At 42.6% G+C, this 19111-nt stretch overlaps 1 protein-coding gene across 1 annotated transcript in view; it reads left to right on the top strand.

Annotated features, from left to right (window-relative positions):
• RPGRIP1L (RPGRIP1 like) overlaps window positions 1-19111 on the top strand; it is a 161938-nt gene that overhangs the window by 125131 nt on the left and 17696 nt on the right. The window contains exon 22 of the mRNA XM_069738570.1: window positions 6162-6253. Within this exon, the coding sequence (XP_069594671.1) occupies window positions 6162-6253 (92 nt within the window). The remainder of the gene's footprint in view (window positions 1-6161; window positions 6254-19111) is intronic.

Genomic DNA, 19111 nt, shown 5'->3' with positions numbered 1-19111 from the left:
TTATTTGTGGGGGGCTAATCTATCCTTTGGGGATTTTCTCTGAAGCAAGATAGTTTTCCTGCTTCTATCTTTAGGGGTAGTTAGCTCTTAGGCTGTGACGAGATGCCTAGGCTGAGTTAGAAGTATTCCACGGCTACTTCTAGTGTTGTGTTGAGCTTAGGGACTGCAGTCAGTATAGTTGCCACCTGCTCAGAGCTAGACGCATGTCGCTCCCTAATCACCAGATCATAACACACCAGCAGCTTCAGATTGGCCATCATCAGGTCAGTCAAGATCTTCTACTTAAAACCATACAACTCATACGGTATGGACTTGGTCATTCTGAAGCCGCAGAGGACCTTCCACTCAGCGATGGTCCAAAAAAGCCCAGATTCATCTGTCTTGTTGCATTCTATAAGCGCAGAAGCCCTATAGCAGCCAGTGATTGACTGCAGGGCTCACACGGCATAACAATGGTACGAGAGCCCTCATATACCTGGTGCCGACATTGCTGGAATCAAATAAATAAGGCAGCACTCTGCAGTTCCCAAACTTACAAACACAAAAATGAATTGTGAAAATTGAATTGCATTACTGCACTAGAAATATGAAAAATTGAGAAAGTGTAGCGCATAAGTTGGCCAATTCATATGTACCTGGTAGCCACGATAAGGCATTTCTCGTTTACCAGGACCTAACAATGACAATCCTCGCTTAGAATAAAGTCTTCATCTATATGGGAACCTGTGAATCCTCTCTTAGATTAAAATCTATATTTCTGGAGGGGTAGGATCCTGCCTTGATTAAAAACGCCTGTAGCTAAGAGGCGGAGTGCTCAGTCAGAAGGCTAATGAATACAAATTTAAAAAAACCTGACCGTCACATCCAAACATAGGCTAGGTGTGAACAGGTGCTGAGCCTAGAGTCACCAACTCATGTTCGATCAAATAAATAGGGCAGCAGTTTTTTTGAAATTTCTACGCATTAGCCTTCTGACTGAGCACTCCGTCTCTTAGTTACAGGCGTTTTTAACCAAGGCAGGAACCTACCCCTCCAGATATATAGATTTCAGTCTAAGAGAGGATTCACAGGTTCCCATACAGATGAAGACTTTATTCTAAGCGAGGAAAGGAATGTCTAGGTCCTAGTAAACGAGAAATGCCTTATCATCACTACCAGGTACACATGAATTGGCCAATTTATGCGCTAAACTTTCTCAATTTTTCATACTTCTAGTGCAGTAATGCAAGTCAATTTTCATATTTCATGTTTACAAGTTTTGGTGCTGCAGAGTGCTGCCTTATTTGATTGTACATGAGTTGGTGACTCTAGGTTAGCATCTGTTCACACGTATTCTATGTTTGGATGTGAAGGTCATTTTTTTTTTAAGTCCAAATATGAAGAAAAAGACGGGTGGCACTGCTCATAAACGGTAACCAGTGATATGTCCACAGGTCTCAATAGTGTGTCTATCAGATGTAGAAATTGCAGCTGTGAGAATCCTGACCCGGGTGCACCTCTTCAACAGAAAACACTAGAGTCCATAGGTAAGAACAAATGAGGGCACTCACCGATCTTCATGGGATTCAAAACTTTATTACATCTTCACATCTTCACATAAAATGCATAACCGGAGCTGGCAGCGCCGCTGATGATGTGAGCAGGGGAGCAGCTGGGACGACGGCCGTTTCGCGCTGTGCTAGCGCTTCTACGGGTCCACGAACTGGTCAGGTGAGACAGCGGAAATATAGTGCCGAATCTACTGCACCTCCCCTATTCAGCTGCCTGACCCTCCCGGTCATTAGAACAATACAGATAAAAAGCACAATTAAAAACATATTAGCACACTAAATATCCGACATTGCCCTGGCTGTGCTATACTATTGGCTCATTACAGATGTTACGAACTATCTTAACCCATATAATTAATGAACCCACTGCCATTAATATACCACGAGATGTTAAGTTCTGTATATACCTCATTCTAAAAACACCGCCATATCTACCCTATCATTGAAGCCCAAGGGGCCCATGGCATTACTCCGCAAAATCCACCTTGCCTCACATTTCAACAAAAAACCGCCAAGGTCTCCCCCTCCGATAGGTAAATTAACCTTTTCAAGCCCAGCAAAAGTCATTAAATCTGCTCTTCCTTCATGATGTTCCTTCATATGGGTGATTAACCGTGGTACCCCCTTACCCGTTACCAAAGATCTACAGTGCTCACGAAAACGTATGTAGAGTGGTCTTATTGTTTTCCCCACATAGAAATATCTACATGGACACCAGATCACATACACTACATGATCTGGCCGGTAGCAGGATTATTAGCAGGCCGCTTAGATGTTGACAGCTATTTTTCTATATGTGAGCAGGTGGAGGGGATACAGTCATTAAGCACTAAGGCGCTGGAATATAAAATGACTAGTTTGGCCGAAAGAGAAATCAAATTATTTTGGACTAACAAATCTTTACAGTCGTATCATGAGAATGGACGAGTCCCTAGAGGACTGAGAGTTTGGAAACAAATTTCCCAACACAACGACGATCCAGCTTTTCGCAAAGAGTGGGAGAGCATTATGCTTAGATGCTCACAAGATTTGTTAGCCCTGGTGTTGCGAAACAATACAAAAAGCTATGACCTAGTAAACAACGAGATGAATAAAACACAGATGGAATTGAAGTCCAGATTGTCAGCAAGCCAATGGGCGGATTTTAATAAAAAATTAGAGAGCAAATTGACACCTATACAAATTAATGTAAAACAAAGGAAACGGGACAAGTTTGTCCGGGACAAAATTGATTTTGATACAGGGCATATTTTTACCTGGTCTAATGTGAAAGAAAGTTCCGGAGGGAATAGATCTAACCCCCGATGGAGGAAAAAGAACACATATAAGAACCAGCAGCGTAAGAGAGAATATCTGACTACAGACTCTGAGTCAAGTATGAGCGATGGGGCAGGAATGTCGGCCAGCTCGTTGGAATTATTACCGGCCGTGAGTGACAATGTAGATGTATCGACCCCTTTAGGAGGAAGATCAGGAGGGGCAGAAAGAACAGACGGCGTGGCCAGACAACACAAGAGGAAACATGTAGCCTGGAACCGAAGATACTAGACAGTTCAGGACAGGAGAATGCGATTATTAACCTCACTGATCATGTTTTTTCTGCGACACATATATCATTGCTGTCTAGGGGCTTAGGGTTTTGCATCCCACAGGAGTTTGACATGACGGAATTTAGAATCGATTTGTTTAAGTCTATCCGAAAAATTCACTTGTTTAAGGCGTTTAATAATAAAGTTGATATCAGTAATGTTCCAGAAGGGGAGATCCCGTGCACTATTGGCCCATTGGGTTTTATGGCGGGAACAGATTCCTTGGCGGACGTTAGAGAGGAGGCTAGATTACTGATGGGCATTAATGAGGGGACCATTATGGATGAGTTGGAAGTAGATAAGAGTGCCGCATTTACAGGAGGTGTTCCGTCTAAATTTATGCCTCTAGTCTCTCCTGGGAACTTAGTGGACTTATTTGAGGCACAGGTAATCAAGGATGTCGAAGCCCTCTATTATCAGAAACCACGACATAATTTGACTATAGATGAGAATAGTGCTATGCGAGAGATACAGTCTTGGGAGGATACGGTGGTTAGAGCCGCCGACAAAGGGGGCAAAGTGGTGTTGCTTCCCAGATCTTATTATGTCGCGGAGGCCGAAAGACAATTATCAAATAGAGAAACATACGTGCGTTTAACTGGTAATCCGTTAGTTAAATTTAAGACGGAGTTGAGATCATTTTTGAGGAAATACGTTGAAGAGGGAGTTATCACCCGTAAGAAAGCTGAGAGATTGCTACCGGAGTACCCATCCAGACCCCATTGGTACCACATCCCTAAAGTGCACAAATCTGTTCTCCATCCTCCGGGTAGACCGATCGTTGCTGGGATAGGATCGGTTACTGAGCCCCTTTCCCAGTATATGGATTGGTTATTACGTCCTTTATTGCAGGACGTCCCGGCATACCTGAAAGATACGAATTCTTTTTTAGAGAGTATCCAAAATTATGAATGGCAGGAGAATTTCTCCCTAGCTTCGATTGATGTAGAAAATCTTTACACAAAAATTCCCCAGAAAATGGGTGTGGAGGCTATTGAACAGATTTTGTGCACAACCAATAAAGGGGATAAATTTAGGGAATTCGTATGTGGGAGTTTGAATTTCATCCTCACGCATAATGCATTTATGTTTATGGACGATTGGTATTTACAGAAGGTGGGTACCGCGATGGGTACTCCGGTAGCGTGCACTTTCGCCAACTTGTTTTTGGCTTTGTTCGAAGAAAAGTATATTTATACAGATAACAACAATTTCCGACGACATATTAAGTTTTACCAGAGGTACATTGATGACATAGTGGTGATCTGGGACGGGACAGAAGAGTCGTTCAATGCATTTGTACAGTATCTCAATGAGACCAACGAGATGAATATGACGTTCACGTCAGTATTTGGCGGTCATAAATTGGAATTTTTGGACGTATTGGTCGAGATCAGGAATGACACAATCTGTACTTCTCTGTATCGGAAGCCAGTGGCTGCCAATACCATGATGCATTTTGAGAGCTTTCACCCGGGACATGTGAAAAGAGCATTGCCTCGCAGTCAGTTTTTGAGGGTGAGCAAAGTAAATAATACGGAGGAAGGATTTTTACGGCAATCTGATGAGATGTTGCATAGATTTAAACAGAGAGGTTATCCACATAAATTATTACAATCAGCCAGGGAACAAGTGATAGAAGAGAGGAGGATAGATATCACTCATACGTTGTCCCGTCAAAAAAGACAGAGAGAGAAAGCAGAAAAAAGATTCACTTTTTGCTTTTCCTTTAATAATATGGACCAACAGATAAGACTAGCGATGAAAAAGAATTGGCATATTGTAGGAAGAGACAAGGATTTGAGTGACATAGTGGCTAGAGGTCCGTTGATAGCGAACAGACGTAGTGTAAGGTTGAGAGACAGGTTAGTCCAGAATCGTATTAGGAAACCGAGCCACAATTGGTTAATGTCGACAGCCCCGAAGGGGAATTATAAGTGCGGACACTGCTCATTTTGCGCTCAGCATATTGTGGATCGGGTATTGCAAATAGGAGCATTGAAACAGGTGGTCAATGAGTTGATTACATGCCGGACAGATCATGTAAGGTATGTGATCTGGTGTCCATGTAGATATTTCTATGTGGGGAAAACAATAAGACCACTCTACATACGTTTTCGTGAGCACTGTAGATCTTTGGTAACGGGTAAGGGGGTACCACGGTTAATCACCCATATGAAGGAACATCATGAAGGAAGAGCAGATTTAATGACTTTTGCTGGGCTTGAAAAGGTTAATTTACCTATCGGAGGGGGAGACCTTGGCGGTTTTTTGTTGAAATGTGAGGCAAGGTGGATTTTGCGGAGTAATGCCATGGGCCCCTTGGGCTTCAATGATAGGGTAGATATGGCGGTGGTTTTAGAATGAGGTATATACAGAACTTAACATCTCGTGGTATATTAATGGCAGTGGGTTCATTAATTATATGGGTTAAGATAGTTCGTAACATCTGTAATGAGCCAATAGTATAGCACAGCCAGGGCAATGTCGGATATTTAGTGTGCTAATATGTTTTTAATTGTGCTTTTTATCTGTATTGTTCTAATGACCGGGAGGGTCAGGCTGCTGAATAGGGGAGGTGCAGTAGATTCGGCACTATATTTCCGCTGTCTCACCTGACCAGTTCGTGGACCCGTAGAAGCGCTAGCACAGCGCGAAACGGCCGTCGTCCCAGCTGCTCCCCTGCTCACATCATCAGCGGCGCTGCCAGCTCCGGTTATGCATTTTATGTGAAGATGTGAAGATGTAATAAAGTTTTGAATCCCATGAAGATCGGTGAGTGCCCTCATTTGTTCTTACCTATGGACTCCATTTTTTTTTTTAAATTTGTAGGCATTGCTGGAATGGCGCTGCTGCGGGAGGAGAGTATATACTAATTTTGCTTTAAAAGGGGAACTACATATTTGAAAAAGGGGCTGTTCAGGTATATACAGGGGAACTGAAAAGTCATAATTGGACCAATTATTAGTAAAAGTGAATAAAACAGAGTCAGTGTTTTTATAATTTAATTTATTTTGTACAGATCCCGATGGACGACAAACGAGAGATGGAAACGAATCTATAGAAAGTGACAGCGATGATTGCGTCATCCCAGCAGCGCAGGAACTGAAGTCGGTGAGGAACGATTTATGGAATTATGTATTATCGGTAGTATGTGTTCAGAAATACCCAGAACAATACATAATTTTGTGCTCTAAGGATTTTTTACTGAGTGCAATTTACATAGAATGTAAGTGCAGCCATATTGCAACATACAGTTTCTTGGTTAATGCAGAATTAGGAGCAGAATGCTTGATGCATACAGGCCTTGGACGCACAGCGAGGCTGCGCACTCTGCATCAGCAAGCAGCATGTAAGAGGCAGCATGCAGGCTCCAGCTTACTACAGGGAAGACTACAGCTTACAACAGGAGAGACTCTAACTTACTACAGGAGAGACTACAACTTACTACAGGGAAGGCTCCAACTTACAACAGGAGAGACTCTAACTTACTACAGGGAAGGCTCCAGCTTACAACAGGAGAGACTCTAACTTACTTCAGGGAAGGCTCCAACTTACTACAGTGAAGGCTCCAGCTTACAACAGGAGAGACTCTAACTTACTACAGGGAAGGCTCCAACTTACTACAGGAAAGACTCCAACTTACTGCAGGGAAGGCTCCAACTTACTACAGGAAAGACTACAGCTTACAACAGGAGAGACTCCAACTTACTACAGGAGAGACTACAACTTACTACAGGGAAGGCTCCAACTTACTACAGTGAAGGCTCCAACTTACTACAGGAAAGACTACAGCTTACAACAGGAGAGACTCTAACTTACTACAGGAGAGACTCCAACTTACTACAGGAGAGACTCCAACTTACTACAGAAGAGACTCCAACTTACTACAGGAGAGACTCCAACTTACTACAGGAGAGACTCCAACTTACTACAGGAGAGACTCCAACTTACTACAGGAGAGACTCCAACTTACTACAGGGAAGACTACAGCTTACAACAGGAGAGACTCCAACGTACTACAGGAGAGACTCCAACTTACTACAGGAGAGACTCCAACTTACTACAGGGAAGACTACAGCTTACAACAGGAGAGACTCCAACTTACTACAGGAGAGACTCCAACTTACTACAGGAGAGACTCCAACTTACTACAGGAGAGACTCCAACTTACTACAGGGAAGACTACAACTTACTACAGGGAAGGCTCCGACTTACTACAGGGAAGACTACAGCTTACAACAGGAGAGACTCCAACTTACTACAGGAGAGACTACAACTTAATACAGGAGAGACTCCAACTTACTACAGAAGAAACTCCAACTTACTATAGGGAAGGCTCCAACTTACTACAGGGAAGACTACAGCTTACAGGGAAGACTCCAGTTTACTACAGGGAAGGCTCCAACTTACAACAGGAGAGACTCCAACTTACTACAGGGAAGTCTCCAACTTACTACAGGGAAGACTCCAGCTTACTACAGGGAAGACTCCAGCTTACAACAGGAGAGACTCCAACTTACTACAGGAAAGACTCCAGCTTACTTCTGGGAAGACTCCAGCTTACTACAGGGAAGACTCCAGCTTACAACAGGAGAGACTCCAACTTACTACAGGAGAGACTCCAACTTACTACAGGGAAGGCTCCAACTTACTACAGGGAAGGCTCCAACTTACTACAGGGAAGACTACAGCTTACTACTGGGAAGACTCCAGCTTACTACAGGGAAGACTCCAGCTTACTACAGGGGAGACTACAGCTTACTACAGGAAAGACTCCAGCTTACTACAGGGGAGACTCCAGCTTACTACAGGGAAGACTCAAGCTTACTACAGGGAAGATGACTCCAGCTTACTACAGGGAAGAAGACTCCAGCTTACTACAGGGGAGACTCCAGCTTACTACAGGGAAGGCTCCAACTTACTACAGGGAAGACTACAGCTTACTACAGGGAAGAAGACTCCAGCTTACTACAGGGAGCACTCCAGCTTACTACAGGGAAGAAGACTCCAGCTTACTACAGGGGAGACTCCAGCTTACTACAGGGAAGACTCCAGCTTACTACAAGGAAGACTACAGCTTACTACAGGGGAGACTCCAGCTTACTACAGGGAAGACTCCAGCTTACTACAGGGAAGACTCCAGCTTACTACAGGGAAGAAGACTCCAGCTTACTACAGGGAAGACTCCAGCTTACTATAGGGAACGCTCCAGCTTACTACAGGGAAGGCTCCAGCTTACTACAGGGGAGACTCCAGCTTACTACAGGGAAGACTACAGCTTACTACAGGAAAGAGTCCAGCTTACTACAGGGAAGAAGACTCCAGCTTACTACAGGGGAGACTCCAGCTTACTACAGGGAAGACTCCAGCTTACTACAGGGAAGAAGACTCCAGCTTACTACAGGGGAGACTCCAGCTTACTACAGGGAAGACTCCAGCTTACTACAGGGAAGGCTCCAGCTTACTACAGGGAAGAAGACTCCAGCTTACTACAGGAAAGACTCCAGCTTACTACAGGAAAGACTCCAGCTTACTACAGGGAAGAAGACTCCAGCTTACTACAGGAAAGACTCCAGCTTACTACAGGAAAGACTCCAGCTTACTACAGGGAAGAAGACTCCAGCTTACTACAGGAAAGACTCCAGCTTACTACAGGAAAGAGTCCAGCTTACTACAGGGAAGAAGACTCCAGCTTACTACAGGGGAGACTCCAGCTTACTACAGGGAAGACTCCAGCTTACTACAGGGAAGAAGACTCCAGCTTACTACAGGGGAGACTCCAGCTTACTACAGGGAAGACTCCAGCTTACTACAGGGAAGAAGACTCCAGCTTACTACAGGAAAGACTCCAGCTTACTACAGGAAAGACTCCAGCTTACTACAGGGAAGAAGACTCCAGCTTACTACAGGAAAGACTCCAGCTTACTACAGGGAAGAAGACTCCTGCTTACTACAGGGGAGACTACAGCTTACTACAGGGAAGACTCCAGCTTACTACAGGGAAGACTCCAGCTTACTACAGGGAAGACTCCAGCTTACTACAGGGAAGGCTCCAGCTTACTACAGGAAAGACTCCAGCTTAATACAGGGTTGACTCCAGCTTACTATAGGGAAGGCTCCAGCTTACTACAGGGATGACTCCAGCTTACTACAGGGATGACTCCAGCTTACTACAGGGATGACTCCAGCTTACTACAGGAAAGACTCCAGCTTAATACAGGGTTGACTCCAGCTTACTACAGGGAAGGCTCCAGCTTACTACAGGGAAGACTCCAGCTTACTACAGGGGAGAGTCCAGCTTACTACAGGGAAGACTACAGCTTACTACAGGAAAGAGTCCAGCTTACTACAGGGAAGAAGACTCCAGCTTACTACAGTGGAGACTCCAGCTTACTACAGGGAAGACTCCAGCTTACTACAGGGAAGAAGACTCCAGCTTACTACAGGAAAGACTCCAGCTTACTACAGGAAAGACTCCAGCTTACTACAGGGAAGAAGACTCCAGCTTACTACAGGGAAGACTCCAGCTTACTACAGGGAAGACTCCAGCTTACTACAGGGAAGGCTCCAGCTTACTACAGGAAAGACTCCAGCTTAATACAGGGTTGACTCCAGCTTACTATAGGGAAGGCTCCAGCTTACTACAGGGATGACTCCAGCTTACTACAGGGATGACTCCAGCTTACTACAGGAAAGACTCCAGCTTAATACAGGGTTGACTCCAGCTTACTATAGGGAAAGCTCCAGCTTACTCCAGGAAAAACAGATACCACTCTGATCAGTCTGTGATTAGCATAATCGGACTGATTTTCTCTAATGGAGAACATACGGCCATCTGCACCTGCCCTAAAAGTAATGGTAGCTCTGGTCATTTCTCTTTTGGGGGCATTGGGGAGATGGTAGCTGGATGTCACTCCTATGGGGGGCTCTGAATGTGGCTCACGGCCTAGTCTTATAGGTAAACGAGGCTTTTAAGCAAACAGAGGTTGGGGATCACTGTCCACAATGTAATTATGTAACATTAACCTGTCCACTACCACAGACCACCAAGAAAACGTAGCCTTAGGGCAAGATTCATCATTCGCGGGTTGTTTTTTTAAGTCACTTTTTTTTTTCACTGACTTTTTTGGGGGCCATATTTATTTAAATGGCACACACGAAACATGAATTTTGCGCAAAACCCCAAATCGTCTTTTTTTCTGTCTTAAACTGGTTTTACGACTTTTTAGCAAGAAAGGTCACACAACTGGCATACATAAAATCATGCCATGGTAGGGGGACTGAAGTAGAGTTGCGGCAAATTTGTGAAACTTTTTTTTTTTAAAAAGAAAAGTCTCATTTCACGAATCTGTCTAAAACATCTGCAAAATCCACATTTTACTAAAAATGAGAAAAGTAACGAATCCACAAAAAAATCACGCAATTTATTTGATCAATTTGTCGCAAATCGAAAAGTCACTAATTGAAAGACTCTTGCGGAAATGCAATAATCACTCGGGCCCCTAATCTTTTCATTAGAGGAGAAGAAGCGCTGATTTTTAATCATAGACTTATGGACGTGCGCTGTGAGGACGGCTTCATGATATGAATTTAAGGGAAGAGATCTTTTTAATAAAATTCTTGCCGCCGAGCGATTGATATTTTACTGATGAACTTTACTTAATTCACGGAGTGGAGATCACTTAATTAAATTCTTCCCACACGTTAAGGAGAAGTTCTGTCTTTCGTGTATATCCTCAGCACACTGCTATAATTGAACACATCGGGGGGGCACAATTATTATGAATCTCTTGACCCTAGATTTACAACATATACAATCGTGTCGCAAAAAAAAGCAGGGGTGGCTTCAGAATTTTCCGACACTTTTATGCCATAGCACCATCATCGTAGCCCTTTCCAGACATCGTCATCACTGCCCGCATTGGGGCTCAAAATCTAGATTCCCTATCAGTATGTCTTTGGAGTGTGGGAAGAAACCGGAGAACCCGGAGGAAACTCACTCAAACACGGGGAGAACATACAAACTCCTTGCAGATGTTGTCCTTGGTGGGACTTGAACCCAGGACTCCAGCGCTGCAAAGCCACAGTTCTAACCTCTGAGCCATGTTGCTACCTTTATAACAATTGGTCTGCATCAGACCCCGCATAACTAATATTTGCCTACCGGTTGGATCAGTCTCTAGTGATTGGACGACCCCTTTAAGCCTTCATGCAAACAGAGCTGGTATTGTATTTGAAAATATACCACTGAAAGGCATCGAGCAGCTTGCATTGCATTGCAACAGATGCAAGCTGCAGCAGCCAAATAAATCCACATAGAGTGCGTTTAGCTTAATGAATGCAGATTTGCTTTTTATTAAATTTTATAGTACATCAGCTTTGTAAATTCGTCTCACGTCTGATCTTATCACATAAAATCAGAATTGAGCGTAGATGTGCGTTCAGGAGTGGTTAGAAACTGACGCTGAAAGACATCGAGCAGCTTGCACTGTATCACAATACATGCAAGCTGCAGAAGCCAAATTGCACCATTTTTATTATTAAAACCAATTTCAAGGGGGTTTTTTGACACAATGCAATAAAAAAAGAAGCATTTCATACTTTATTTAAATTATATCTCTATATTTAAATTAGAAAATATTGTTTAGAGGTGAATAAATTGGGTCGATGCACTTAGAAGCATCTGTGGTTGTTTCTGGAGCCTAAATAATACGGTTTTTTAATTGTCACATCAAAAAACTTGGGATTCCTTGTATTTTTTTTCAAGCGATTTGCAGAAAGAATACAGAAGAAGTTGTATAAATAACCTTAAATTAATCGGAATTTCAATATTGCGTGTTTTTTATTGCATTTTTGTGCCCATAATTTAGAGTTTAGTGAACCTGCACAAGCGTACGGCGCAGCAATCACAATACTTTCTGTCACACAATAATTCTGAGACGTACAGTGAGCATGTTCCCAGGACGGTAACTCCTCTACCCTTTACTCCCCGCTCCACAAAAAACCTCGGAGGCATGTTAATTACAGGGACGAACAGGGGAGTAGCTGTTGAGTGCTCGCTGTTAGACAATGCTTTATGAATTTTTCATACGTTTGAATACTAAAGCGTGAATGCATAATCTCCTGATTAAAAGAATATTCCCAACTGGCAGTAATTGTATTTCCAGACATTCCACTGTACAACATTGTAATTCTCTCTTGTAAGGACGTTAAACGTAATCATGTAATCTCCCGGTTTGTGTACTTCTTCGTGTTAGATCGCTTCTGCTCTCCTGGAGCCCCTCCTGCATAGATGTTTTCTTCCCAATAGTTTTCAGGAAATTAAAAAAATAACATCTAAAAAATATACATATCTACAGGCACGGTCGAAACTGTTGGCAAGTATTTTCCCCAGAAAATTGTTGCAATAACACATGTTTTGTTAGATACATTACCTTTGTGTGTATTGGAAAAAACACCAAAAAAAAGTAAAAAAAATTAAAAAGGCAAGTTGGACATAATTTCAAACAAAACCCCAAAAATGGGCTGGACAAAATTGTTGGCACCTTTCCAAAAATGATGGAAAACATCTTTGTTTCAAGCATGCGATGCTTGTTCAAACTCACTCATGGCAAGTAACATGTGTGGGCAACATGAAAATCACCCCAGAAACCAGAAAAAAAGGGGAGAAGTGTGTCTGTGTGCGCCGTTCTAAGCATGGAGAACAGAAAGAGGAGAAGAGAACCGTCTGAGGATTTGAGAACCAAAGTTGTTGAACAATAACCTGTTTCCTCCATATATCTCTGAACTAATCTCCCAATATCTTCCCTCACGTAATCTCCGGTCGTCCCAAGACCTCCTTCTCTCCTCCACACTTATTCTCTCCTCATCCAACCGCCTCCAAGACTTCTCCCGAATATCCCTCATCCTCTGGAATTCTTTGCCCCAACACCTCCGACTATCAACCACATTCGAATCCTTCAGACAGAACCTGAAAACCCACCTCTTCAGGAAAGCCTACAGCCTGCACTGACCCCTTACCAGCATCGGAGCTCCTGCAACCCCCGACCTACTGTCTCCTTCCCCACAATCCTGTAGAATGTAAGCCCGCAAGGGCAGGGTCCTCTGCTGCGTTGGTTTTTTTTTTTGCTGTTTTTATATGCTAATTTTCAGCTGCTTCTTACAGTACCAGCAAAGCCTACAAGATTTCAGAAATCTCATGCATACGTTTTTTTTTGTCATCAGGATTTTGTGCTTTGCTGCTTTTTTTGGACATAGAGCATGTCACTTCTTTCAGCGTTTTTGCTGCGTTTTTCACCCATTGACTTGAATGGGTGTTGAAAAAACGCTGCAAAAACACAGTAATCATTATTTGCAGCTTTTTTTTTTGCAGAAAAGTCATGAACATTACCATGGACAAAGAGACACAAGTTAGCCCAAAAAAGCACCAAAACTGCACCAATAACACACCTAAACCTGCATTTTTGCCGCAGCTTCTTTCTTGCCAAGGAATCAGGTTTTACTGCAGGAAATAAAATGGAGCAAACACGCCTAGTGTTAACATACCCTTAAGGTTGCAACACAGGATAGTCCAGATGGTGAATAAGCAGCTTCAATCAAGTTCCAAAGAAATTCAAGCTGTCCTGCAGACTCAGGGTGTATTATTGTCAACACAAACTATCCGTCGACATTTGAATGAAATTAAATTGTATGGCAGGAGGTCCAGTAGGGCCCCACTGCTGACACTGAGACATAAAAAAGCTAGACTGCAGTTTGTTAAAATTTATGTAAGCCAAAATCCTTCTATGAAAGCGTCTTGTGGGCAGATGAGACCAAGATAGAGCTTTTTGGTAAAGCACATCATTCTACAGTTTACCAAAACCTGATTGAGGTTTACAAAGAAAAGAACACACTACCTACAGTCAAATATGGTGGAGATTCAAAGATGTTTTGGGGTTCTGGCACTGGGTACCTTAACTGTTCGCAATTCATCATGAAATCTGAATATTACCAATGGATTTTGGGTCGCAGTGTAGTTTCCAGTGTCAGAAAGCTAGGTTTGACATTTTAACTTTGAGGATAATGAACTGACTACTGATTTCTGTCTTGTTTTTCAACCCACTGGCTGTCAGCTGTTACCAGCAAAGTAAGTGGTATCCTGCAGCAGCCACATGACAGATAAGATGTGCCAGAACTGGCACATACATGGAGTGGTCTCTAGCGTGTGGGTGACCCACCTTGTATTGTGCACATACCCTCCTAGTAGGACATATGGATGGATTTTATTGTGGTGGGACAACCAGTCCAGACTCCAACAAGCGTTTTAAATATAGAATATTTGAAACATCTAGAATATATATCTATCAAGGTAAATGGCCAAATGAATCGCCCCCACATTATCCTGATTTCCACCCTTTTTTTGCCATTATCACTGGTCTTGGCAGAGAAGAACGTGCCGAGATCACCGGTGCTGGAATTTGTGTGCCGCTATTCTGTAAAAGCGGCTGCTCTAATTGTATTATATCCATGATCACTTCTAATCTATCTCGAGTGGAAGCTTCTAAAGTAGAAAATTCCATTCAGATCCTCGCTTCTTTAAACACTTGACAAATTCATTTGGAAAGGGGACATCAGGGTCCCAGTTGAGTTTGTCAGGTTGATTTAAAACCATTTTGTTCATAAAATACTCCTATAATTCTGCCGTGCCATAACAAGCCGGCTCAGCATCATTAAATTTTGAAATACTTGAACTGTTTTAAATATTTATGAGTCTTTTAAAATACGAGAGAGGAAAAATTCATCAAGATAAAGCCGCGTTTTTCACTCTAATTATACCAGATATATGTAACTCTCGGAATAATGACATTTATCCGACGCTTGGGAGTTTAGGGGAATGCATTGTACTCCTCACCGCAGTTCATTGGATATGTGAGTGTATTTCATTTGCTCTGCATGTAGCAAGAATTAGAATTTCATTGACGCACCGATGGAAACTCGATACCGGGGGAATTTGTTGTAGGCATGTAAATAGTGGTTTATGACATTGTCATGTAACGTCCAACTCGAAATCTACTGATTTGTCTCATCGTAGAGGTCCTTTAAACAATATGGCATAATAAAGACAGGATAGAACAATGACGTAATGGACATGTACAATGCCTTTGTGATATTGCGCCGACCTGCTGCGGAGAGACTAAAAGCCTCGCTCCCACTTCCGTATAAATCGGACAAGTGCAATGGGGGGAAAAAATTGTATTGCTCTCGCACCAGTGTTACTCAGTGAGTTAGTGCTCATCTGCAAGTTTTTCCTCCGCTCTATCGAGATCGAAGAAAAATTTGCACCAAGCTGTGATTGACTGCGTATATCAGATGGGACTCGCCAATGCAAATCTATGGGTGCAAGTAAAAATAATCGGACGGCATACGGACCATGCGTATGGTGAACGGATTTTACACACACATCTCAAAGGATGCACGAAATTTCATCATCCAAAAACAGTAAATTCACAACCAGACCCCTCAGAATTCATAGGACAGATGTTCTGTAGATGTATCATGTCACAAGCCCCCTACATATAATAACCTTGCACACTTCAGTGCCTTTCATGTGTCACAAAAGTGTGTTTAGCCTGTTTTAACCTAATAAATAATTTTTAAAAATATGACGTGCCCCTCCCTATTTTTGATAACAAGCCAAGGTAAAGCAGACAGCTGAGGGCTTATATTATCAGGCTGGGCAGGTCCATCATTAACCCCTTACTGCCATCGGACATACCATTAGGCCGATGGCAGTATCCCCCACTTTGATGTGGGCTCCGGCGGTGAGCCCACCTCAAAGCCGGGACATATCAGCTGTTTTGAACAGCTGACATGTGCCCGCAATAGTCGCAGACGGAATTGCAATCCGCCCGCGGCTATTAATTAGTGAAATGCCGCTGTCAAACTCTGACAGCGGTATTTAACAAGCGCTTCCGGCAATTGGGCCGGAAATGCTCACACCGGTGATCTGCGTCACGTGATCACGGGTCACTGGTGTGTCGGCATGACAACCAGAGGTCTCCTTGAGACCTCTATGGTTGTTGATGCCGGAATGCTGTGAGCTCCACCCTTTGTTCGGCGCTCATAGCAAGTCTACAATTCAGCTACATAGAGGCGATCTGAGCATCGCCTCTATGTAGTAGAGCCAATCAAGTTGTGGCAGCTTCTAGCCTCCCATTGAGGCCATTGAAACATGCAAAAATAAAAAAATAAAAATTTAAAAATATGAAAAAAAATAAAAATAATTTAAAAGTTCAAATCGCGCCCCTTTCGACCCATTCAAAATAAAACAATAAAAATAAGATCAAACATACACATATCTGGTATCGCCGCATTCAGAGTCACCCGATCTATCAAGAAGAAAAGGATTAACCTGATCGCTAAACAGCGTAGCGATAAAAAAAAAAAATCAAAATGCCAGAATTATGTTTTTTTGGTCGCGGCGACATTGCATTAAAATGCAATAACGGGCGATCATAAGAACGTATCTGAACAAAAATTGTATCACTAAAAACGTCAGCTTGGCGCGCAAAAAATAAGCCCTCGCCCAACCTGAGATCCCGAAAAATGGAGACGCTATGGGTCTCGAAAAATAGCGCAATTTTTTTTTTTTATTATCAAAATTTTGAATTTTGTTTTCATTTTTTCACCACTTAGATAATAAAAAGAACGTAGACATGTTTGATGTCTATGATCTCGTTATGACCTGGAGAATCATAATATCAGGTCAGTTTTAGTATTTAGTGAACCTAGCAAAAAAGCCAAACAAAAAACAAGTGTGGGATTGCACTTTGTTTGCAATTTCGCCACAGTTGGAATTTTTTCCTGTTTTCTTTTACAGGACATGATAAAACCAATGGTGTAGTTCAAAAGTACAACTCGTCCCGCAAAAAATAAGCCCTCACGTGGCCATATTGACGGAAAAATAAAAAAGTTATGGCTCTGGGAAGGAGGAGAGCAAAAAACAAAAACGCAAAACCGAAAAAAGCTCCGGGGGTTAAAGGGTAATGGGTCCTTCCCAGCCTAAAAATACAAGCCCACAGCCGCCCCATAATTGGCGCATCATATTAGATATGCCAATTCTGGCACTTCACCCCGGCTCTTACTGTTTGTCCTGGTGCAATGGCAATCAGTGTAATGGTAGTTGGAGTTGATGACAGCTGTGATTTTTAAATCACTCACGTTCTGGGTTTGAGACAACAAATATCGCATAAGCCCTAGTGGGTGTGATTACTCCTTGCTCCGGATTATTATCATATATCCGTTTTCAACCACAGTAGGATTAAACCCCCAGTCACATGTGCTGTACATTCAATGGTCATCAGTTTAGGGGTTAACAGTGTGAATCAATGAATTCCCAGACATCATCTATTTAAATATGCAGTATGTATTGCCTTTGGTATTTAAAAGATGTACTATACACGAATTACTCCTCATACTTAAGGGAATCCATCAACAAGAGGACTATGACTGGCACATGCAGGGCCGGCGTCAGCACCCGGCGCACCACCCATGTATATATGAAGCGATCTCACCCGCCTGGAAACCGTCCTATCTCGTGACCTCTTTTCCAATAATGGCAATGGATCTTTTTCCCATCTTTGCGGCCCCGACGCGTTTTGTTTTACCTCATCAGGGGATACCGTTGGGGCTATTAATACCTCTGCCGCCCAGCCGACGCTGTCATCCATGCGCGTGGTCAATGCTGTGTGAGTTGGCCTAGACGTATATACAGGCAATCATTAGGATTACACCACAGGCTGATTATATATTTAGAAGAAACTACATGAAAAAGTCTAGCAAATGACGTATGGCACGGAGATGACAATAAACCCCTGATAATATGGTTTCCTATAGTGTAAAGAGTCCAAATGGGGCACCGAAAAAAAGAAAAGATAGCACGTAGTACGTGAAGGAACAGACTGCGCATGGATTGCATTGGATTTTTACAGACCCACATTGATTTTGATCCATGACTTGGATCAAAAATGGACATGTCACCTTATTTTTTTTTTTAGCGAAAACATGGACCACAAGAAAACCAAGGACACGTGAACGGCCCAGTGATATAGGATAAGTGTTCTAGCCGTGAAAAATAGAGGTGGACCACATACATGGAAAACGGATGACTTCATAGGGCGTTATTCGAGAAAGGAGATGACAAAAGAATTGACTTCCTAATAATCGGGGTAGTCAAAAGCCTCTAAAGAGGAAAGCTGGGAATGGTGATTGGAAGGAAGTCTCCCGATGGCTCGGGCACACCACCGATTTTCTCAGATGAATGTATCTCGGATAAATCTCTTATTTATGATATTTTATGGGGCTGTGCATGTGTGATTTTTTCTTTACTCTCCGACCAATAGGTCTGCGACAAAATCAGCCACATGTCCAATGTAGATCCAAGTGTCAAGATCACAATGCAAATCTGTGGATCCAAGAAAAAAATCATCCAAGTGCGGTCACGGACTCGTAGAGTGGAGAAACTTTTTTCTTTTCTCTCTCCGTCGGAAAATACTGATGCCTTTTTGATCAAAGTTTGATCAGAATAATCGGATCGTTTTTTTCTCCCATGCGGAGAAATCAGTCGTGTGACCCTATACTGAGAGTGAGCAATCAATAGTTGATTGAATGAGATCGGCTAGATCAGAATATCTTCTTTTTTTTCTGTCATCTTTTATAGTTTTTTTTATATTTAGATATTTTATCATTTTAATTTTTTATTATTCAAATATTTGCACGAAGAAAAAAAAATCAGTTCTTATTAAATTTGTCTAAATTGCGATGATTATATTAACACTCCACACATGCTCCCTCTTCATTTGTGTTAGTCTATATTTAATAAGGACACCCCCCTCCCATATCTACATATCATGTACGTGGGAGCTGCGGGCGGCAGACGGGAGGCCCCCGCGCGCTCTTTCATCAGCTTCGGCTTGAAATTTGAATATGAAA

The sequence above is a fragment of the Ranitomeya imitator genome, chromosome 9, assembly GCF_032444005.1.
Source record: "Ranitomeya imitator isolate aRanImi1 chromosome 9, aRanImi1.pri, whole genome shotgun sequence".
Classification (NCBI taxonomy): domain Eukaryota; kingdom Metazoa; phylum Chordata; class Amphibia; order Anura; family Dendrobatidae; genus Ranitomeya; species Ranitomeya imitator.
This window is presented reverse-complemented; position numbering and strand designations above follow the sequence as displayed.